Source organism: Centropristis striata, chromosome 14, assembly GCF_030273125.1.
Source record: "Centropristis striata isolate RG_2023a ecotype Rhode Island chromosome 14, C.striata_1.0, whole genome shotgun sequence".
NCBI classification, from domain to species: Eukaryota; Metazoa; Chordata; class Actinopteri; order Perciformes; family Serranidae; genus Centropristis; species Centropristis striata.
In genome coordinates, this window is record NC_081530.1 from 27822736 (window position 1) to 27846933 (window position 24198).

Genomic DNA, 24198 nt, shown 5'->3' on the forward strand with positions numbered 1-24198 from the left:
TTACCAGTGGTGTGTGTCTACCAAAGTGTTTTTTCCTGCCTTGTAACTGGGCTACTGGGACTCACCCTTCTGTTGTGGGGTACAGCTGGGTACATCGCCTCTCTGTTCAAACTTGACGCTTCGAACAATGTTTAAAGCTAGAAAAAGCAAATAGCACAGTTGATACCAAATACTGTATACTCCCATTGATCATACACTCTGTAGACTTAAAATGTAGTTATGCTGACTGTTACCTTCACTGAACGGAGCTTCCCGAACATTTTTATACAGCTCCGGTCTCAGCAGTAGAAACTTTGTAAAAGAAGACACAAACAGGGAAACAATTAGAAAAAAGGATGTGTGTTTCCACTTTGTGTATTAACTTGTTTTTTAGGCAAGCACAATTGTTAAATCGTAAGCAGTTAAAGAATTTGTCTCATTTATGGTGGATGAGATGTTTGTCATCAAAACGATAACAAATATGTTAAAATTCAGCATTACATATATTGCTCATATTACCCCATGGATATTTGAGATAATATGCATGATACATGGTTACCTGCACATCTCGCTCTAGTGGTAAGAGCCTCTTGGCGATGCCCTTTAAAATTTCCAGTTTCATCCAAAGCTCCAGATCCTCATACGACCAAAAGTGCAGAAGCTTAGGGTAAACCCCCATCTGAAACACGTGCATCACATATTGATTGATTGAGAATTTATTTGAACACAAAATAAAAGATGAACATTTAAAAACAAACTAACAACAATAAATACAAGACAACAACACAAAATGAAACTACAACAAGACTCAACACTTATTTGTGTTCAAAAGAAGTGGGAAGAAGCCAAAGCTTATTAAATCCCAACCCTTCTCCCTATGTTATAGGGATAAAGACATGGGAGCAAATGCTATAAATCTTTGTTGTTTAGAGGTATTTACTGCATTATTGAGGCGACACTCACTATGTAGCTTAACCAGTGTTGATCGCTGACCAGGTGTTGACAGATGTCACTGAGGGAGAGCGTCTCCTTGCAGCTTTCACACAGGTAGAATGTAGCCTGAGATATTCCTTGACACTCCCACACAGCTGCGCGACCTGATGATGACACACTGTTGTTTACATACTGTATACTTTTTTTTTTTTTTTTTTTATAATATGTTTATTGTGCAAACTTCAAAGCATATTACAGACAAAACACAAATCAGCTGTAAATAGGAAGTCTGACATTTTCTTGCTTCCTTTTCCCTAGAGGTAAATCTAGTTGTAGGAGAGAATCCAGACAAAATACCAATTTACCAACATCCCCGATTCACCCAGCCACCCAGCCTGATCTTGCACAGTGTACAAAGTTCACTTCATGTGGTAAATAAAAGGTCAAGAAAGAAAATAAATAAAAAAGAAAAGAATAGAATAGCAACCATTATAATAATAACAATAAATACGTAAATAATAGTAATAATAATAATACAACTAATGTCCATAACAATAACACAATAACAAAAACAAAAAAAGTAAGAAATTATGGTCAAATTTAAGAGTCTATCAAAGTTAAAGAGTTGACATAGGAGAGAAAGGGGTCCCATATTCTGTGATATCTTTTCACAGATCCTCTGACTGTGTGTTTGATTTTTTCTAAATGAAGAAAAGACTACATACTGTATACTTCTGCGAAATTAAATAAAGTATTGGGATTGGAAAGGTCTTGCTGTGTAAGAGAGGACACACCCACCTATGATTGGTTCACTTTCAAGTCCCTTCACCTTCAAGTATGTAGACAAATTACTGCAGCCCCCAGTTCTCCATCCTGTGACAACCATACAAAATAACAAATCAGTGCAATAAATGGTAAACAACACAGACTCACAAATTCTCAACACCTACCTAGTGGAATCATCTGGGGCGCCTGTGAGTGGTTTGGTACATGCTCTCCCTTCTGGCTGGGTCTTGGTTGGTTCGGTTGTTCTATATTTACTGTGACAGCAAGTTCTGGGAGGATATTTAGACATTTATATGGAGAAACAGTTGGACAATGGTATAAAAGAATTATGTTTTGTGGTGGGCTTATGTTCATGAAAAAATGTATGCATCTACAGTCATGGAAAAAAATATTACACCATTGTTTTCTTCAATTTCTTGTTCATTTTAATGCCTGGTACAATTAAATGTACATTTGGTTGGGCAAATGTAATAATAACCAAAATAGCTCATAAGAGTTTAATTTAAGAGCTGATATCTAGCCACTGTCCATGGTTTTCTTGATAATAATCAAAATCATTAAAGAAAACCATAGTCGACAAGGATTTGTAAATCTTGCATTCTGTTTTTTTTGTTTTTTTTTACAGCGTCCCAACTGGGCCAAATAGGGTTGTATAATGAAATGTTTGCACAGAGGAATCGACATTTTACACAATAACAACAAACAAACAGAAGAAAACTTATGATTTTATGTTGGTGAATGTGTATGACGGATCAGACATGTCTGCTGCTGATGGCCTCATTTCTAGTCAAGATCGGACATAAATGAAGCTCGTCTGAAGTCCGAGAATTACCTTCAGTCTGTGTACTCTCTGACTGATCCACTGCAGGACTTCTTCCTTCTTCTTTTGAACTGGACTCAATCTCTGAATTAAGAACAGCAATATATTAAAACATGCATATTTTATAAGAATAGAATATCTCTGGAACAAATCTTTTTTGTAGATGTTTGGGTTCTCACCTGGAATCTGGACCATTGGTGACTGCAGCTCATGTCTGTTCTCTTGCTCCGACTGGATATCAGGAGAAAATCCTTCATTCTTTTGCATGAACGTCCCTGAGAGACATAATTGCAGTGATTGGTATCATGTAACTCCTTACTTCTGTAGCTTGTTCACAGGTCCTTACAATAACACTATGAAGACACATTAAGAGGTTCAAAAGTTATCAAAAATAAAAAAACTTTCACTTTGGGCAACAACTCAGGAATGCAAGGCTTACATGTGGAGGAAACGCACAACATTTTAAAAAAGGTGCAGTGTCCTCACTGTAAGCCAGCATCTCACTATTGCCTGATTATTAATGAAAGGCACTTGCTCAAGGGCACTTCAATCCTAGACCGGTCGCCGGTTCGAATCCCGGTACTGACAGGTCTAGGACTGAAGTGCCCTTGAGCAAGGCATCTAACCCCCCTGCACAGCTCCCCGGGCGCAGTAATGTGCTGCCCACTGCTCCTTGCATGGTGTGTTCACTTGTGTGTAAAAAAGATGGGTTAAATGCAGAGGTTGAATTTCCCCATTGTGGGATTAATAAAGTAATCTTCTTCTTCTAGTAAGTCAAGGTTTAAGTCAAGAAAAGGTGGACGAGCACTTTTCATCTTTCTACATTTTTTTTTTAAAACAGAAAAGCTATGTTTTTATATTGTGATATTTACTGTAAATGGCCTATGGCCAATAACACGTGGTTATTAATCAGTGATAGTCATTTACCAGAAACTTTCAGCTCTCGAGCGATCTCCCTCCAGCCAGCTGCCACCTTATCTAGGGTTTTGCAGTGCGTTGAGGAGGAATTGTATATATAATTTGTTCCTCTAGTGAGAGGAATAAATTACAAAAATAAGGTGTCCGACAAAGGTTCAGTTGCATCCTGCCGTGCAGTGCTGCATTACTCGTTGTCAGTCGGACATTTAAACAGAAAACTATTGAAGGCCATTTGCCTTCACATGCCACAAAATAATGTGCTAACACGTAGAATTTGGTCATGTGTTATCACTCAAAAATATAACGTGTTAACACAACAAAAATTGACACGTTAACACATCAGGTAGATTTTCTACACCTTAAGACATAACATGATAATGAACACGTACATATCACCAGCATTCTTGTCTAACAAGGAGAAAGGAAGTCTGGGATTTTGCTGTTACTTTATAGAGAACATAAACCAAAATATTAGGTTAACCCTTTATCAGGCAAAGAACTATATTTGGTAACTTCAGGTAATATTTCAAGAAAAAAGTAGCAAATTTACTAGATTAAAGTGGCAAATCTACAAGAAAAAAGTCGCAGATTTAAGAGATTTAAAGTGGCAAATCTGCAGCAAAAAAAGTTGCGGATTTACGAGAAAAAAGTGGAAAAAAACTACTTTTTTCTCCCAGATTCACCACTTTAACCCTTAATAGGGCGCTCATTGAAATACTTGCAAATTCCAAATTTCAACCCTAGAGAATATTGGAGGGTATTACATACAGCCAGAATGTGTAAAAAAAACAAAAAACATACGAAAATAATATTTTGAGAAAAAAGTTTACAAGATTAAAGTGGCAAATCTACGAGAAAAAAATGCGTAGATTTATGAGATTTAAAGTGGTGAATTTCGGAGAAAAAAGTTGCTTTTTTCCCCACATTTTTCTTGTGAATCTGCAACTTTTTTTGCACAGATTTGACACTTTAACCTAGTAAATTTGTAACTTTTTTCTTGAAATATTACCTGAAGTTACCAAATATAGTTCTTTGCCTGATAAAGGGTTAAGGTGGCGTTCACTTGTGTTGTTGATCGACATCATTGATGCAACCTTCCTCCTATTTATGGAAATATAGAAAAGATAAGAAAAATCAAATAAAAAGATAAGACACTCGTATTTACCATCATCTGGGCTCGAAGCTTCACATGAACTGGTATAGGAAACTTGCTGCCTCCATGTCCTTGCACTATTGTCTCGTGAGTTTCTGTGTCTCAACATTGCTAACACACTTTCAATAGCTGAGGAGAGAGAGAGAGAGAGAAAAGAGCTAGAATTATAAAATATCATATACACTTTCTTAAAGGTAAAATGCACATCCTGCTGTTTGTTACTGTTGATGTGTGTTTATTCAAAGTGGCTCTTGCTGGCAAGTAATATAGCCATTATTTTACTGGGATCAGGATTTGTCCATTAATTGCCAGTTCTTGATTAATACCTTGAAGTTTAGTCAATTTTTTAAATATAATAACATTTTTGCCCGTGGGTCTAATGAGAGGATTTATGTTATTTTCTTATTTTATCTGCTGATATTTTGATTGTTACCTCCCATTTCCTGTAGACTAAAATTTGATCTTTTTCTGTATTTTTCACGCCAACCTGAAAACGTTCTTTTGTAATTCACTTCGAATTTACCTTTGTCTTCTGGAGAAGCAGCCAACTCTTTGTAAATATCAATGTCCACTTCTAATAGCTAACAAAAAAGAAAAAATAGACAATGGTAATTAAAAATCACACCCGTAAAGCAGATTAACAACCACACACACACCACTTTGGATTTTGGGGTTACCTCGGCGTTCACCCTGTATTTTTTCTCAGCCTCGGCCAGAGCGGTCCCTTTCTCGAAAACTTTGCTCTTCAGCTCCCACGGCTTGGCGGTCCACTCAGGATCCATCTTTTTCTAGTAAGAACATTTAGAGCAAGTTAAGATCTCTATAAGTCTCGTTGCAGATAATGTAGGATGCTGGTAAAGCAGGGAAGTATTAATGCACGCACCACATAGTTATAACAGTGGGCAAAGGTTGTTGTGTGAGAGGAGCGCTGCAACCGGACGGAGCACAGCTTACAGTAGGTGTGCCGCCTTTGTTGACATACCACTATAATCAGCTGGTCTCTGCCTGTGAAGTTAAAAATACAATGTAGATTTCTGATTAAAATCCTCTCATATAGACTTACTCTGTGATTTTTCCTATACAAATTAATACTTACCAACTTTAGGATAGCTGTCACTTGGCTTTGTCTCACTTGCAGAGTTATTTGACAGCTGTGTGGGCGGAGGCCCTGGTGTGGTCGGGTTGGGAGCTGCAGGTTCCTTACTCTTATGAATAGTGGGTGCACCATCAGCAGCATCGAACCCCACTGAATTCTTTATAGGGGCGGTCTTTACCGACGCTTTGATGTTGTCACATTTCACTGATGTTTTGGTCACCGTAGTTTGAGATGCGGCAGCAGCTTTGGATGCATTTTCAGAAATCTGGGAGGCGTTTCCCGTTTTGGACGCGGGGGCGGTTCTGCTGGTGGCTTCACGCACCACTGTGGATGCTGCGTCAGAGGTGGGGGTGACTTTATGTGAAGCCGCTGGAGCTTTGGCTGCGGCTCCAGTTCTGCTTTCCGGCGGTTTGGAAATTGTTACAGACTTTGCGTTTTGGGTCGTACTTGAGTTGTTGGCATGAGGAGTGGAGGTGGCTGCTGTACATTTGTGTGCAGTTTGTTTCAATCTGGTGGCGCTAGGTGCAGTCGATGGGGGAGAACTGGAAGACTTGGCGGTACACTTTGAGATTGTGGGAGTGGGAGTAGTTACGCTACAATCTGTTCTTGCCTGAGATGTCCCAACTATTGTGTTGGTGTCTTTGGTATGCGTCAATTTGACATCTTCCTTTGATTCAGGGGAGACTTTTGCTGTATTGGAGGTGGTTCCAGTTATTACAGACGTGGCTGTAGTTATTGAGAATGGCTGTGTCTCTGAGTCTTTGGGATCTTTATCAGTCTCCATGCTCAGCACCTGACATGAAAGGAAACAACCACATTAAGTAGACTGTTAATTGTTTTGCTGACAGAGCTATGCATCAAATCAATCGAAAGTTTTTCAGCCGATTCATATCTTAAGTCCAACAAAATTCATTTTTATAAAGACATTTTTTTGTTCAATAAATCCATGATGTTTTCAAAGCCAATGAGTAATCGTGATTACACATTTTTGATAAAATCAAGCAGCCCTGACACATGGTATGCAAGAATTCTGCTAAAACAGAACAAATAAACCCCATTTACATTTACTTACCATCATCCTCTGGTGTTCAATTCCAGCAACATGTCTGTTGAAGTCCTTCTGCAGGATATTTAAAGAGCAGCACACGCAGAGGTAGAAGGGCTCTCGTTCATCATGCTGGCTTTTAAGTGCACTTAAGCCTAGAAGATATATTGTTTGCTATAAATATTGGGTTATAAATCTTCAGCATGGCTAAAAAAAGGTTCTTTTTTTGACAAGATTATTAATAAAACTCAGGTACCATCATCACCACCAAATTGGAAACTTTTTATGTTTGGCCTTAAAATGAGCCATTTTAAGAAGACAATGGATTTAAAAATAGAGAAATGGTGATGTCTTTTTTTCTTCTTGAGGACATGAACATGTGGAAAAGAGTACTATTCTGCTCTTCCTCTTAACATACTGCCGCAAGTGATCTTCTTGTTGGTGGTCTACATTATAACATACTGTACCAATCTACCAATTTAATAGAAACACAGAGAAAAATCCTCCACAAAGTTGAATATGGCTTTTACATACCTTTGTCCTGTGCAGCCTCATGATTTGATTTGCCACTTTCTCCCTTATGTCCACTACTCGGCAAGTTTTGGGATTCTTCACAAGATGTGTCTCCTTTGGAAGAGAGACGCTGCCTTTTGGGGTCCATTTCTTGCTTTGTGCCCTCAACGGGACAGGTGTCCTCCTGAGAGCGTTTCCTCTTCTGTGTGAGCTGTGGCAGGGCTGGGCTACCTGTCAAATCATTTTTCTCCCTGACCTTGCAGCTTTCTATGGTCTCACTACTTGCGTCTCTCTCTATAGGCTCTTCTGTCTTTACCTCCTCTGATCTAGTTCTCTTCTCAGATTCTTTTCCAGTCTCAGCGTTGTCTCCCTTTTCTCTACGTCCGACACTGTGTTCATTGGTGATTCCAGCACCAACTTCTTCTCTTTTCAGGGCAGTCTCACCATGGTCAGATTTTTGACTCGTTGTTTTTTCACACCCCTCCTTCATCAGCCTGCCACTTGCCTGTCTGGGGTCTCTCACATGGTCCTGGACTGTCAGAGAGCGTCTGGGGACTGGGAAACATACTTGACGTTAAAAAAAAAAAATGCATTTGCTTATAATTGTCAACAATGTTGGAGTATTCTCTCAATAAGCAATAATGCAAAACTAACAAATTGGATGTCAAAATAAAGAAAACTGTGGATGAGGTGAAGAGATTAGAAATAGCAGATTTGCAGGAAGCTAAAATACCACCCTTATCTCATGATCATTTTCTTAACCGGTCAAAAAGTGAATGCTGACATAGCAGTATTAGGATCATGCTGCACATAAAACCTCAAAAAGGTTCAGCTAATATATTTGACTTGACTTACACAACTTCTCTTTAGACATTATTTCAGGTGCAAGACTTTTCTTCTTCTTCGCAGAAAGCAGGATGCTTTTTGCTGAAACAAATAATTAAGCACAAATAAAAAACATTCAGCCACAAATTCAAATGTGAAACATTCACTGCAATAGAAATACTCACCTCTGTCGTAGCTGCATGGCTCCCAAATGGGTTTTTTCAACTTTATTACCTTTGGAGGCAGAAAATATGGAGACAAAAGCATTAATACACGGCTAAAGGAGATGCTACAAGAAAATGGTACAGAAGCTTGGTTTCTGGTTTCATTTACCTGTATGTCTAATTTGGGTTGAAGGCGTGCTGCCTGTTTTGCCAAATCCAAAAGGGTCTCTGCCTTAGTGTTTGGCTGCACCGAGCCTGGGTGGAAACGGTTCTACACAAAGAGAGACAAAGCACAAATATGCAAAATCTATAAAATACCTTATATACCACAGACATTCATTTTGGAAAATGATTGTACTTATTTGTGTGATTTCAATGTCCCAAAGCTAGCTCGGAAATATGTAAAAGACGTCACAGCAAAATGGGGCCACACATCGTGAGAGCTAAACAGTCATTTTATCTTCAACATTTAGTCTGTTATGTGTCGTTTAATTTATAATTTGTTTTACTAAAAGTGTAGGATTACTTTGTAGTGGTGTTTGCACTCCCACTCTGTTAATTAAAGAGTTTGTGTGAGAGTAGTAGGGACCAAAAAGCACAGTAAAAGTGTAAAAAATATTATAGTTTTTCCCATATTTAAACTACATTAGTCTATAAGGTGTAATCACATCAATAACACAATTACACACAATAAACATCCAAACAAACATCAATTTGCTGTGGCCGGCCATGTTTTCCGAGGTTGAGCAATGAAACGCATTTACCTCGGAAGTCGGAATTTCCAACTCGGATCTTTCCGAGTTCCGAGTGCAATCGAACGCAGCATTAGCGCACACAACAAAATGAGTATAATTACTCCCATGCCTTCTTCTGTATTTTAACATAGGCTTACTGTAGTCAAATGGTCAGATTAGTCATAAATGGTTTACATAATTGCATTATTGTCTTAACATCAAAGTCTTTCACTATTACAAATTTTACCACAACAATACCTAGCATTGTAAGTGATAAATTGTCATATGGAAATGTATTACCATTTGGGGAAAAAGTAGCCAAAAATATAAAGTATTGCATCAGTAACCTTTTATAGTCTACTTTAATAAGACTAACCCATGAAGGAAAACAGAAATATGATTTGAAGCATCTTTTTTTTTTTCATGGTAGATATGTATATGCAGAATGTATATGACCAATGCTATTTTTATTTGTTGTTTTCCACAAATAAATGACTGGATCTGTAAAAGTTTGTATCTTTTTTTGGTCTTCATTTTGCACAGTTGCACACTACTTTGCTATAGATTTATGCATGTATAGTTTATATTTCTATTTTTGAAAATGCTGCCTTTTTTGTTATCTCATCTATTCTATACTTGCATATCTTATTGTTTGACATTCATTGTGGACAACCATGATATGAATATAATGAATAACTGTAAGTTGTAGTAAAAGTGTAGTTTTAACAGCCACAATCTATATTCACTAACCTACTGTCATAGAAAACATGATTAGACCACCCTTGTTTTCTTCAATTTCTTGTTCATTTAATGCTTGGTACAACTAAAGGTACATTTGTTTGGACTGTAGTATAAATTTACTACCTCTCTGAGTGAGAAAAATTAATTAAAGATAAAGTTAAAAATTCCTTTTAGTTTTCTTAATTTTCAGATATCAAATACACTATACACTTATTCGTCCAATATCAAAGGCTGTTAACGAAGGGGTCCATCCTGATCAAGCCTAGGGTCTCTCTCCTTTTCTGCCGGTCCTTTTAAAATGCCCATATGCCAGCCCACTTATGGAGCGCGCTCTCGTGAACGTGTAAGCTGTTAACCTTTTTGACCCAATTTATTTTTAATTTTTATCCTTTACATTCCAAACGTCTTCTATTTAACGGCTTCCTGTCCTTACACTCCCTTACTTCTATTTTACACCACCCTGGTAATTGGCTTGTTCCATTGTTCTGGACATCCTGGAAGACGCCCCTCTCCACAAAGGACAGAAACCCACATTTGGTTTCTCACACTATGACATAAAAAAAGCAATCTTAATCCCAATATACAAAAATAGTAATCTGATCAGATACTACAGGACAAATATAATGATAACAAAAAAAATTGCTCATAAGAGTTTAATTTAAGAGCTGATATCTAGACAATTTCCATGTTTTTCTTGATAATGATTTTGGTTATTATCAAGACGTGTCTGCTCTCTCCATAGCCTTATAACAACAACATTACAATGTTCCCAATGAACAAAAAATATTTAAAATATGCCACCTAGTCACTCACTCACCATCTTAATACTGTCTGTTGTTTATTAATGTTTTGTTTTATAGCGTCCTTGGGTGTTTTGAAAGGGGCTTTAAATATAATGCATTATTATTTATTAATAATAATAATAATAATAATAATAATAATTAATATCATTATTACTATTATTAATAATAATAATAATAATAATAATAATAAAATAAGTAGTAACCATATAGCAAAAAGAAAAGTTCGTTATATTTCTGTTCTATTCTATTTGTATTTTCTATTACTTGTCTGACATAATCGACTTTTGTCTCCGTGAAGTTACAACACAAAGCGTCATCACACCCTTCAGATCGTGACTTTCACACACAAAACAAACAAAACATATCGACCAACTGAAACAACGGAGCTAACGTCAGCGCAACTGTCGTCTATGTTGACATGTTTAATCTTTTTTTTTTTTTTTTTTTTTTTTACCTTCACTTGTCCTCTTCTGGCAACAGCCTCATATCAAACAGTAACGACACATCACAATTTAAGGCCAATGTTAGCTAACTAAACATCATATCATAACGTTATATAGCGCTAGAAGGTCAAAATGTATATAAAGTTATAGCATAAGAATCTACAATTCATATCATAACATTACAAAGCGATAGATGCTAAAATTCAAAAGACCACTGGATACAAGTAAAGCACTACTGCCCTACCGGGATCGGTACTTTCGCCGTTTCCGGAGGCCGTAGCGGTCTCACTTTTAGGAATATTTATCTTTCACTTATAGGAATTATTCTCTAGTCATTTCATTTTACTTAATATATTTGATAAAATGTATTAAATATAAAAGCGTCCTTGATTCTGAGGCAGTTGTTTAAGTAACTACTTATTTTGATCACATTAAATATATAATGTTTATGTGTATGTAATTCTAAATCAAGAGAATTTTGAATGAATCCAACACAATAGAATTAGTCCGTTTTTAATTGACAGGCACTTCCTGTTAAGTTGTTATTAACTCAACTTGTAACCTAGTTAGATTTAATTAATAATATTGCGTGCAATCTGTTGCCTCAATTTTATTGAGTAGCTATTGTTTATCTTTTTTTTTTACAGTGTGGTATCATATGAAACTAGAAGATCCAAGGCATTGGTTCCCAAAGTTTTTCTACTGGGCCCCCCTTTTCTATCTAAAAAAAATACTTTCAAGCCCCCCCGGCGGCCTCCACACAACAAGCAAGAATGGTCTTGTCATATTTTTTCATCCTTGTTTTTTGTATTTGTAAAATTTCGAGCAGAGTCATGATCTGATTTAGCTTTTACCACACTGTAAAAAATGTTTGTAGAAATAACAGTAAAACACTGTCAAATACATCAGAAATGGGGCGTAAAATTAAAAATGATATATCACCGTAGTAGACACTTTTAATTACCGTAAATCAAAGCATAACACAAAACTTTTACTTTTTTTCTGTCATAAACTGGAAGAAACACAGCTGTAAAAATATAACATTTTCATGCAAAATTTATGGAGAAATACCATTATGTGTGAATGAATGACACAATTACCCTAAAAATAATGAGATTATTCAGTCTAAATGACAGTTTTTGCTGATATTTACATTTAAATTTAGAATAGAAAACCCACTCACTGTAATTTTTACGGTGAAGTTCTGGCAACCACAGCTGCCAGTATTTTACCGTAAATGAAACTGATTATTTTTTTACAGTGCAGCATTGGAGAACAATGAAATTATTCCAATTTAGCCTTGCCACGCCCCTCCCCCTTTTGTAACCCTGGCCCCCCCTAGGGGTCACACCCCCCAGTTTGGGAACCACTGATCTAAGGAATCTATAGGCAACATGTGTGTCTGGATATCGTGTCGGGAAGTTAGTCATAATAACATTGCAAAGTTAGACTATTCTTTGATGTTTCATGGTGATTTCAAAAGCTGTCATGTGAACTCTGACGTAATGCTTTCTCAGTGAAAAAAGTCTCTCTGGGTCCTCACAAGTCTCCTCTTTACATACATGGATAATTTATGCGGATAACATGCAATTTAAGAAAAGAAACATATCTTTTTTTTCTCATGTAGTACAAATGTGCTATTTCCGCCTACTGTGTTTTAATATTTGTGCAAACTGAGGTCCCTAAACAGGCTTTGAAAGACATAAACTGGGTATCAGTGGAAAGCTGAGACCCTTGTGAATTCAATCAGTCTTCATTTGAGGTGATGTTAGTTAGCCAATTCATTGCACTGAGGCCATTTCTTGAGTCTCGACCTCACGGTTTAAAATGAGCTGCTTTGAACTCGAGGATAATCACAGCCTCATGAAACTTTAAAACCACAAACTAGAGACAAAAGCATTCCTTTCCTGCAGCTTTCCTAGGTATATTGACAATAAGAGGGTTTCTCAGCAGGTTGAAGGACAGAAATGCTCCTCATCCGATCGCTCAAAATACAGAAAATGACCAAAGTTTTTGAACCCAAATCACAGCATGGATTCTTCTATGTTGTTCCAAAGATCTTGGCATATTGTTGTAATATTCTGGAGAACTTTTTAACCATTTTTTCGTACTCTCCATGAGTAAAATTGCATAATTCAGCACCAAATATGTGTAAATGGTATCAACCCCAAAATTGCTGCAACAACTTATGGGACCTAGTTGAACATGGAAATTGACTTCAAAGGGGAACATATTAATGTTATCAACCATTATACACCTTAATAGGTTACAATAATTCATTCATTTAGTCATTTTTACGACATATTTTTGAACAGAACAACTTGACACACAGTGCTAAGCTGCATCTCAAATGAATCCTCAGGTTCACAGCTTTCAGTTGATGTCAACCACTATGTGGCATTAATTGTTGTCCTGTTATCTCCCCATAAACATCCACTGAGCACATACCCCTCCAGCCACTTACTCAACAGTGAATGTTTTCTTTCCTCAAACAGAGAAAGGGGTGCTGTTGATAGTCCTAGATAATCTTTTACTAGAGTAACAAGAGTTCTTCATTTCTTCAGCCCACCATAGTTTACCATTGCTTAATGGGGGAAAAAGTTATTAATTTAACTTTCATATTTAGCACAAGTTGCCAGAGCAGAGCCATTCTTCTTGTTTTTCTCTCCAGTCAGTGTTTTAAAATAATTTTCCTAAAAAGACAAATATAAGATCTTCGCTCTAGATTTCTATCAAATATCTACATTGTTTCTGCTAATATTTCCTTTTTTTAGAAAACCAGAAGGAATTAATTAAAACACTCAAATTAAAAAAAAAAAATTGGAGTGGGAAATATTGATTTATCTTCAACAAGGTGCATCCCTGTCATTAATACTTGAGTGTTTTTTAATCAAATGCAAATGCCATAATTTTTGTTGTAACTACTGGTGAGCCTGCTGCTAATTTGTCCCATGTCTATAGAGTGTATGATAAATATTAAAGGGTTGAAAAGCTGACCATTTATTCATCTAATCTTTGGCATGTATGAAATATTCAGAAGCATATAATAATAACAATAATAATAACAATAACAATACTAATAATGTGGTATGATCTTATATAGTTGTCCTTCTACTCTGTTGTGTCACCATTAAAATGCAGTAAGAAATGTTCGTAAAAATACTCACTAGAAATTCACCAACATGTTCCCAACTGAACAAATGAGCGTGACTTTCATCTTTGGACAACCTCCTCTTACAGAGTGAACACAGGCATCCCATCTCTGTGGACATGTGCAAATCGTGCATGACCAGGAACCCTGGACCTGCAATGATGAGGTAAAGAAAATGAAATAATAGCCAGACAGCACTTCTGATTTCCAGTAAGACCTTTTCTCTCCAGCGGTACTCACCCAGCAGAGGAAATCGCTCATTTTGCTGGAGTTTGGTGTTTGTTTCACACTGTGGAACTGCACAGACATAAAACAGACCAAGATGCACGCGTCAGATTGAAGTGAGCGATTCCAGTCATGGTATTTAAGGCAAAGAAATGATTTGATTACCAACCATCACGCTTTAAGATCGTGTGGTACTTCCCAAGTCTCTTCAACACTGCGGACAAAAATCAAGAATTAGACAACAGAACTATTTCAAACTGATTTATGTCATTTTTGAATATCAATTTTGTGCAAGTTTGCTTGGGGGCAAGCATCACAATGCCACTTCAAATATTCTCACAGAGCAGGGGTCACTATTTTGACTTCATAGTCAAAGTGATCTCTGAGGAAGTTGATGCAACTCTAATTCCTACCTTCTGGGTAATCACTGGAATTTGGGATGAGGTCCTGAAACACCTGAAATGGGATATCAAGTATCTGAGAAGGAAGAAATTCTTAATTAGCGCAAGAAAATGATGAAGTCTACAGATGATTATTCAGGAAAACTAACTTTACCATATTGCATTAACTAGCTTTACTGTTGTTAGATATTGACTTTTAGACAAAATCTTACTTTGTATGCTAATAAAAAACTTTAATACTGTAAATCTGTGAGAGAAATTCATATAACATCCATGCCTTTGCAGTGATTAAAGTTTAGCCTAAGAGGGTGTCGTAGCAATTTCTGAAGAACCACACGCAAGCACGAACTCACACACTCACACACACACACACACACACACACACACACACACAAACACGTTAGGTCATAAACTACCACTCTTGGCACATTCACCTTTCAACGGCCCCAGGCCAAATTGAGGCTAGCGACCTACACTGCATTCCTCATGTTGTAGTAAATTAGCAACCACCAGCACAGAGAGACAGGAGTGTGTAGCCGGATGTGGGCCAGAAATTAGGCACACTCCATACATTTTGGTGATGGCGTATTGTCTATGCAGCCTTATACTAGACCAAATGTATCAAGGAAACACCTACACTGTACCTAGGTTAGTTGGCCTTGTGATTACCTCAGTTTTAGAGCATCATTTTTATAGTTTATTATCGGTCAAAGTGGTTTGTCTAAGTTAGAGCAAACTGGTCCGTTCCTAAACCAGCAATTGTAACAATTGGTTCCTAGGCAGCGCACACATGCCCAAAATGAAGCTAATCTTTTTTTTTTACTTTCTTAGCTGAAAAAACATATCAGTTATATAAGTATTAATCATATATTGAAGATAAATCAACCTGCTAGTGTTGGAGAGAATGTGTGAGAAAACTAAGTACAGGGCATGTTCTACATTGTAGCCTCTTTAAGGTGTGTGTGTGTGTGTGTGTGTGTGTGTGTGTGTGTGTGCGTGTGTGTGTGTGTGTGTGTGTGTGTGTGTGTGTGTCTTCAGTGCATCATGGCACCAGGTAAGCTTGAGACAAATCAAGACTAATAGACACAACAAGGGTTTTGTTTTGTGTTGCTGTCTGGTTAGAACACTGATAAAACTCTTGAAAAAATAACTGTCTGTCCCTGGAAGATGAGGACTGTCTGCCCTATCATTTCTTTTATGTGTGTGCTCTTTATTTACCTGTCTCCCGTTGTCTTTTTATTTACTTATTTTATGTAGCGCGTCGCTCACTGTTAGTTTGGGGTGGGAGTTCTTTGTTTTGTGCTTTGTGCTTATAAAAATGAAAAACACAATAAAAAGTAAAGTAAAAATAATAAATAACTGGCTACAGCAAAGTTCTGTTGCAAAGTTTGAGTATCCTGTGGGGACCTTTTGGACATCCAAAAGAAGTGGATTTTTGTTAGCTGTTGAGACAATATCTCAGACTAATTTGACCCAGAAGTCTAGGAAAATTTGCCACTACACTACAAAAAGGTTTAAGTTCTCTGGCATTTTACCTTCAGCAACATCTGATCGGGTCCTCTTGCCTTCTCCTCTTCCCATGCCTCCGACCTCAAGGCTTCCACATTCAAATCATTTACCCATCCAAAAGGCAGCCGCCAAGGATTCTGGTACAGCTAGGATTTAAAGATAAAAGGTGGTTACTATAAACCAAAAGGTAGTCTGCTGTACATCAGTGTGTGTCTGGGTGCTGCAGGACTCATTAGTACTGGCAAGGAGCATTTGTTTGTCTTCTTTTTTTCACCAGGATAAGAACTACAGCACAGAATTTCATGAAACTTGTTCAAAAGGTGTTGCATGGGCCAAGGAAGAACTTGGTGGAGAAAAACTGTACTTACAAGTTACTCTGCTTGTTAAGAGAATTGCTTGTTATGACCTTTTCACCTGATTAGATGCTAGACCAACAAGTCACTGTGTTCCTGACAGCTATGTGACATATTGTAAACCAGCCTCTGACCTCTGAACCATGACTCAGAGTATAAAAGGGAAACTCACCTAAACAGAGTTGTTCATTTGCTTGTACTCTGTGCGATGTGAACCCAAATGCATTTGTATTAAAGTGATCATTTAGACTGACTAAAGTGTCTTGAGTGAATTCTTAAAGAGAATTTTCAATTTTATCTAACAAACCTACTAAATTTTGGAGAGGATCCAAAACACACAAATCATTTCTTTTACTTTTTGATTCACATTAACACCCCCTCAAGTCAGAACAACTCGGAAAGTTGGCAAAATTGTGGTACACATTTCTTGTCACGCAAATACTGGATACTGCCATCAATGTGATGTTTCAGCAATAAAATACAATAATGACCTACCATCTTGAAATGACGTGAGACCACCCAGGGGGCACGTGAGCACTTACTTTATGGAATTATTGTGTATTTAAGATAGATTAGGTGACAGCTTTTGATAGGATGCAATTTGTGGTAGGTTGAAGAATAAATGAGGAGTCAGAGAGGGGAGATCAAGACACTTCTTTAATGCAACAGCGCTTGATCCATTCTTGCATTCAGAAGTGGATAAAAGTACAGCACAACACAGCATCATAACCCTTAATAGGGCACTCATTGAAATACTTGCAAATTTCAAATTTCAACCCTAGAGAATATTGGAGGATATTACATACTGTGTTGGGTCTGACCGCCGGTCGGTCAGACCTCTCCGCCGAGTTGTTTGATGCAGCGAGGAAAGACACCAGGGAAGACGGTCAGTTTGTTGGTATAATGCTCTATTCAGGCTTTATTGCGCAGTTTGCAAAGTGCGGAGATCACTCTTACAGAGATTGCATAGAATACATCTGTTCAACACAACACCCAGAGAGATCTGACTATCTAACTACGGAGTGATTTCTTATACAGAGCTCCGCTGACGGATACGCCCTACGTTTAGCTTGTCCTCACATAACTTGTTCATCACAGTTATTGCAGCTTTATCACACGTTTTTTCAGCAGCTCGCTCGCTCTTCCCGTTTTGCTAGCGCTTGTGCAAGCTCTTGTGGTTTCTCCCCCCACTCTTCTTGTTCTATTTATTTCTGTATCTTCTAATATCTGCAGGTCTTTGCATGTGGCAGTTGATCTAACATGTTTCTGCATGTGACCTTTTTCAGACCTCTGGCCTCTGTCTGGCCTCTGGTTATGTCCCTGCAATCTACACTCACAACTGCCAGAATGTATTAAAAAAAAAAAAACATCCGAAAATATTTTGAGAAAAAAGTTTACCAGATTAAAGTGGCAAATCTACAAGAAAAAATGTGTATATTTATGAGATTTAAAGTGGTGAATCTGGGAGAAAAAAGTAGCTTTTTTCTCGTAAATCTGCGACTTTTTTAGCGCAGATTTTCCACTTTAAATCTCTTAAATCTGCAACTTTTTTTCTTGTAGATTTGCCACTTCAATCTAGTAAATTTGCTACTTTTTTCTCAAAATATTACCTGAAGTTACCAAATATAGTTCTTTGCCTGATAAAGGGTTAAATACACTTGTGCCAAGGTAGTGTGTGTGTGTGTGTGTGTGTGTGTGTGTGTGTGTGTGTGTGAGTGAGCAGCAGCTGGCAGTTAAACATTGTCCATAGATGATAGATAGATAGATAGATAGATGTACTTTATTTATCCCAAGCTGGGAAATTACAGAATGGGAACCAGGTGGTATGCGTTTGTGTAGTTACACCTGGTCTACGTCCTCACCATATATGTTCAAGAGTGCTAGCAGAAATAAAACAGCCACATACCACAGTTCTGCCTCAGAGATGTCAGCATGTAAGCTAACATGCTGAACATGTAGGTTGAGCAAGGACCAAGGAATTACACAACAGCAGCTTGCATTGAGAAACAGGATGCTGGGGCAGGAGGGGGCAATGGACACTGTGGCTGAGAGAACAGGTGATGCGATAAGACTTTAAAGATTTGGTAGACGAGCCACAGACACTCTCCCTCTCTCTCTCAGATCGTTTACTCCCAGGGTCCGGGCTCAGGCAACCATGTGTGTAGCATAAATACATTAAATTCTACATAATGGAAACATACAATATCATGACTTCAGTGGTGATTTTTCTGATGCAAATAAACGAACACGGAGTGAAGCTCAATCTCGTTTGTGAGTCCTTGTTACTCTGGTTCCTTTTCTGTAAGATCCTGTAGTGCTGCTGTAACTTGTTTACTCATTCTCCTTTATCAATAAAATAAGTGCCTTTTGAAAATATATTACACTGCAACCTGAAAAGAGTATTTAGAAGGGATTGGAAAGTGCATATGTGGAGAGAGTGTTTGTGTTGTTCCCAGAGGGTCTGTGCCAGAAAATCATGTCCTGCCCAGCCATTGTTGAAAATACCATTTGAATTCATGCCTGAAAGTTTGTGTGCTGTTTTTTGTAACTTAAGGCCACAAGGGGATCTTTTAATAATTTCCTTACTGATGAGGCTTCAGAACAGGAGGGAGTGAAATGTAGTGTTAGAATAATCATGTGTGTCTGTCGGTTTACGTCTCTGTCTGCCTGTGTGACGGTGTGTGTGTAAATGTTCTCTCTGTACATGTGTCTGTGTGTGTACTCGCTCTCTCTGTGCATTGATAGATTAATCATGCAAGCTGCTTTGCTACAATGCTCACGTGCTGATATTAAAATGATTTGTTAAACTGTGGTTAAACTAAAAACATTTACTCCATCTTCTTCCCTCCATTTACTTCTCCAAACTTCCTCTGCCCTATTTAGAGTAAGATTCTATTATTACAAAAACATGTATTTTATATGGATGTGTCCGTTGCAGAATCTGTCTCCAGTTTTATCTCTGCAGGTGGTTCATTTCAAGACAGGAGTTGGTGATTTGACAGTTTATTGCAGGCCAAGGTCACGGGACATGATGTGCTGAGCAGAGAGATACAAGACAGCTCTGCTTAGCAACATGACCCGTGTACACGTATTGAATAAACTGACAAATGACATGAAATGCCATTACATGACATGTAATGTAACAAATCAGCGGATCTAAAGGAGGCATTGTCTGCATAAGATCAACCTACATTCTTAGAAAACTTGTGTTTGGCTATAAAACGGGTTTAGGGAAAATAAGCGAGGTCCAGCCTTCAGGAACTGACCAGCCTATGTGTTGTCAGGGAAATGTAGATTGAACCCAGAAACTCTGTAACTGCACATTTCTTGTAATAAAGTTAAACTGGTTCCCCCCTTCCCATGTGGCATGTCAAAAGCCTGTTCATGTTGTTGTGAAAATGTATTATTATGCTCATGTGCTGAGGTTTTTTTCATGCTTTTTTCCTCCTTTCCTCTCCTCACGTGTGCTGTATTTCTCTCTCTTCTCACCCTGTCGTCCTGTCCTGTTTACCTTCGTCATATTGATTGTTTGTGTGTGTTGTATACGTTTGGATAGGATGATGGCCAATTTCGTTGTAATGGTACTTGTTACTTGATCAATGACAATAAATGGACTACTACTACTACTACTACTACTACTACTAAACTGAGAACTCAGACGTCTCCTGCTCATCCTTCTCTATCAAACAATCAGTGCAGAGAAATAGGTGAGAGGATTTTGTGTTGGAGTCAGATAAATTCATTTTAAAGGTTTCCTCTATATTTGCCAACAACAGCCAAGTCAGCATGAACTTTTTTTGCTAGTTGCCCAGAAATTTTAGCTTGATCAATTTCAAAATCTAATAGAACACGAGTGCTGGGAAACAATCTGTAGTTGTTGCCTTAATTGAACTGGGGAGTGGGAACTAGTAACATCATGCGTGACTATAATTTATATGAATTTCTGAGATTAAGTTATGATCACACCTCTGCAGCTCTGTTTGTCTTCCTCAAATCTTGCTTTAATAAATGTTCAAATATCATTTCAAAACAGATAATCTTGTGAAAATCTAAGCTAAAGTCACCACAGTGTCTTTGGTGTATAGTTATTATCAGTCAACAAGAAGCCTGCACAAAGAAAACAAACACTACATGATAAGAAATCTAAAGGCAGAGTGCATTACATCATTAGTCAAACACATCAGTGGTTGTTCACACACAGCCGCACTGAACACAAACCACAGAAGTTAAAACTCACCAACGTGTGTATGAGATGTTTCCGAGAGTCAACGTGTTGTCTGATCAGAGACTCGTTGAAAGAGTTCCTACAGGCGAAGCAGATATAAATGGGTTCTCCCTGACTGCTGACACACGCCACAACCAAGGCAACACCTAAACAAACAATTAAAAATTAGTAAATAAATAAGAAAACATATTTATTTTGTTGAACATCTTATAATAAAATGATGAAAATAAGTGGGTCCACTCACCAATAAGTGGTTGATTTCGCTCCATGCTCTCGCGGAGGTAGTCGTTTAAGCCGAGACATGGTTTTGATTCTAACGTGCAAAGGAAAGGAGGGTTAAGAGAATGAACTGAAAACCAAAAGAAAAACTTTTTTTTTTAATTTGAGATTTGAACATATACTCAAACAGGAAAGTGGTGTTTTTCAGTGCAGTTTGTCTTTTTATCAGCAGGATTGTGGAAAAACTAAGTGACCGATTTTTATTAAACTTCTGCTGCATTCATGTGGTGTCAGGTTAATCATTGCATGGCCCACGTGATTTGCTTCCTTCCTACACATACTGGAAAATGCTATCAAAAAGTTGTTTGAGTGCTTTGAGTAATTCATTAAAATAAGCGTTTTACTTCCCAACACAGGAAATGAGACCAGGTGAGGAGCAAGTTAATGCACCACTCACCTTCGTTGACGACTGTGCTCTCCAAGTTGTATTCTGGTTTGGAAATTGTAAATCGTTGTAAAAATATATAAAAACATATATGTTGTTTTATTTAATAACTGACAGACTGTAAAAACCTTTTGACCAATACCACTTTAAACTAATAACTCGAAGTGTTGCAGCAGGTTGTAATAGAAGGAGAAAAAAAGTGTACCTGTTTGTTGATCTCGATTGTCTGTAAGAAAGGGAGGGAAATAATTATAACTTATTTAAGTAAGCTCAACAATAAAGAATATGAGAAATGAGAGGAAAGTGTAGAATACCTTCACCCAAGTGTGTCTTTAACATCTGGGGAAGAACATTAGAGAGAGATCTTAGAGGTTGTAAGGTCAAATTTTGTAGCATACATAATTAATCACAAAGACTTGAAAATGTTGACGTACCTTCTTGTGGATAAACGTTGACAGATGTGCGTGAAACTGATTTATATCCTTAAAGCTCATGCTGCAGTTCTGCCACAATGGAGAACAAAAGAAAGGTGAAAAATTTGGTTTGGAATTTTCCCACAACATAGATCGTATTAAGTGCACCAATAATATTTTTGTGAAATGTAAAAGTTATCACCTGGCAGCGTAGTTTGTACTGCAATATCATAACTCCTGACGGTGCAGATGACGTAGATGCTGCAGATGGTGTAGTAGCTGCAGAAGATGATGAGCCTTTTGACACTACAGATGCTGTAGTTGCTGCAGACGGTGTAGATGCTGCAGACGGTGCAGATGCTGCAGACGCTGTAGTAGCTGCAGACACTGATGAGCCTTTGGACACTGCAGACAGTGTAGATGCTCCAGACGCAGATGAACCTTTTGACGCTGAAGACGGTGTGGATACTGCAGACGCTGATGAGCCTTTTGATGCTGCAGACGGCGTAGTAGCTGCAGACGGTGTAGTAGCTGCAGACGGTGTAGTAGCTGCAGACGGTGTAGTAGCTGCAGACGGTGTAGTAGCTGCAGACGCAGATGACGCTGTAGATGACACCACAGCAGCTGCTGGCGCTACAGCAGCTGTTGACACTGGAGATGCTGCTGACTTTGCCACCACTGCTGACACAGTATAACGGTACTCTAGAAAAAGCAAAACAAAGTAGCATGAGACTGTTGGTTCCACACTATTAATTGTGAAAGATTTTCAGTAGTAAGAATGTGACAATATTTTGTTCATATATGAAATTGGTATTTTTACAATTAAAAATGATTACATTAATTTAAAAGGTTTAGTTTAAAATTTAAGTTTATTTAACAGTACATCAAATTCACTACTGCTGAAGTTCGTCTTTTTTTTTCAGCCTTTTTACAGCCAACCTGTTTTTTCTCCTCCTTTTGCATTATTCTTCTTTTGCAAGTTTCCTGTGCTAATAAACAATAATAATCAAATGAGACTTGCATAACACCTGGGTAACAGAGGTTTTGGATGGTAAAGAACATTAAAAACAAGAAAAATCTAAGAGCCCATTGTCTCTTTTTTGCAATCTAAGGAATGCTTTTCTAAATTTTTTGGGTAGTATAAAAGTAGTTTTTTTTTTCTAAAAAAACTGCAGGCTAATTGATATTTAATCAAAATCTGAGTATGACCAACTGCCTCAAAAAGATAAGTTGGTTGACTGGTCCAACTAGATCACACTGAAATGAACACGTACCCAGCTTGTTTCCGGGTTCGATGCTTGTAATCAAACTGCTCTCCTGGTTCTCTTTCCTGATGGATTCCAGTACCTTCAGAGCTACAAGACACCATCAGTTAGTTTAAGTAAAGCAGAAGGTCCAGTTCATTCAGAGGAGAACAATGTAAATTGCTACAATAAATATAAATACCAACCTTCGGCATAACAAGCAAAATTCACTGATTTGAATTTAGCAGGCTGCAGGCTCACTTGCTGTAACAGATAAAAACTCGGTTTCACATTAAGACACACAAAAGCATAAAACCTGCACCCGTGACTTTGTAAAGTGCATTACCTTCATATGAGTGCTTGCAGAACCGTGAATTTCCTCACTCTGCCTTGCAAGATCAAGCACTATGTAGGCAAAAGACTTGTAATCTTTGTAGGATTCCTTTGCCAGCAAAGTAGACGGATGCCACGCCTTCTGCAAGGATAAAAACAAAGAGGTTAATTACACAAATAAACCACAAGAAGACAAACAATAATGATTTCAGTTGTTATCAGACATCATAACAAAAATTACTATAATTAGGCTAGTTAATACAGAAAATGTTTTGCTTTTGAAACTTCAAAAACTTGTGTCCTAAGTTCCTAAACGCTTAGCAAGTGTTAAAAGCAAAGGCGATGTCACACAAAAGTAAACATGACATAGCTCCAACTTTTTTGGGGTACGTGTATTTACAATAAACAACGAGTCAAACTGTTTAGTTAATAATAAACCAAAACTGGCAGGTTGATTATACCTCTGTGCAGCTGGTTGAATGCCATTGCTTTTGCAGGTATTTAGTTATAAACCAAATAATAATAATAATAATAATAATAAATAAATAATAATAAATTGAACTTATGTCCAAATGGTGGCACTGCATTACATGTTAACGTTACATTAACGTTAACAGTTCTTGAGATATTTAATTCAAAACTACATTCAAACCTCAAGGAAGGGTCACACAAAATAGCATGTAAACATGACACCGACTCACCTGTGTGTGTGTGTGTGTGTGTGTGT

The 24198-nt window shown here is 37.6% G+C and overlaps 1 protein-coding gene across 6 annotated transcripts in view; it reads right to left on the reverse strand.

Annotated features, from left to right (window-relative positions):
- LOC131984776 (uncharacterized) overlaps nucleotides 1-24198 on the reverse strand; it is a 46644-nt gene that overhangs the window by 4105 nt on the left and 18341 nt on the right. For 3 of the 6 annotated variants that reach the window (XM_059349725.1, XM_059349722.1, XM_059349727.1), the window contains 33 exons: nucleotides 23485-23613; nucleotides 23345-23402; nucleotides 23169-23249; nucleotides 22097-22596; nucleotides 21916-21984; nucleotides 21796-21820; nucleotides 21687-21707; nucleotides 21494-21526; nucleotides 21062-21130; nucleotides 20830-20963; nucleotides 16266-16385; nucleotides 14743-14806; nucleotides 14499-14543; nucleotides 14345-14401; nucleotides 14121-14257; nucleotides 8402-8503; nucleotides 8254-8302; nucleotides 8099-8170; nucleotides 7265-7798; nucleotides 6758-6885; nucleotides 5686-6478; nucleotides 5473-5594; nucleotides 5267-5377; nucleotides 5113-5170; nucleotides 4602-4718; nucleotides 2698-2793; nucleotides 2531-2602; nucleotides 1863-1967; nucleotides 1711-1785; nucleotides 943-1076; nucleotides 539-658; nucleotides 234-291; nucleotides 66-137 (listed from right to left, as the gene is read on the reverse strand). In XM_059349725.1, the coding sequence (XP_059205708.1) occupies nucleotides 66-137; nucleotides 234-291; nucleotides 539-658; nucleotides 943-1076; nucleotides 1711-1785; nucleotides 1863-1967; nucleotides 2531-2602; nucleotides 2698-2793; nucleotides 4602-4718; nucleotides 5113-5170; nucleotides 5267-5377; nucleotides 5473-5594; nucleotides 5686-6478; nucleotides 6758-6885; nucleotides 7265-7798; nucleotides 8099-8170; nucleotides 8254-8302; nucleotides 8402-8503; nucleotides 14121-14257; nucleotides 14345-14401; nucleotides 14499-14543; nucleotides 14743-14806; nucleotides 16266-16385; nucleotides 20830-20963; nucleotides 21062-21130; nucleotides 21494-21526; nucleotides 21687-21707; nucleotides 21796-21820; nucleotides 21916-21984; nucleotides 22097-22596; nucleotides 23169-23249; nucleotides 23345-23402; nucleotides 23485-23613 (4360 nt within the window). The remainder of the gene's footprint in view (nucleotides 1-65; nucleotides 138-233; nucleotides 292-538; nucleotides 659-942; nucleotides 1077-1710; nucleotides 1786-1862; nucleotides 1968-2530; nucleotides 2603-2697; nucleotides 2794-4601; nucleotides 4719-5112; nucleotides 5171-5266; nucleotides 5378-5472; nucleotides 5595-5685; nucleotides 6479-6757; nucleotides 6886-7264; nucleotides 7799-8098; nucleotides 8171-8253; nucleotides 8303-8401; nucleotides 8504-14120; nucleotides 14258-14344; nucleotides 14402-14498; nucleotides 14544-14742; nucleotides 14807-16265; nucleotides 16386-20829; nucleotides 20964-21061; nucleotides 21131-21493; nucleotides 21527-21686; nucleotides 21708-21795; nucleotides 21821-21915; nucleotides 21985-22096; nucleotides 22597-23168; nucleotides 23250-23344; nucleotides 23403-23484; nucleotides 23614-24198) is intronic. The other 3 variants (XM_059349726.1, XM_059349724.1, XM_059349723.1) reach the window with 3 other exon arrangements.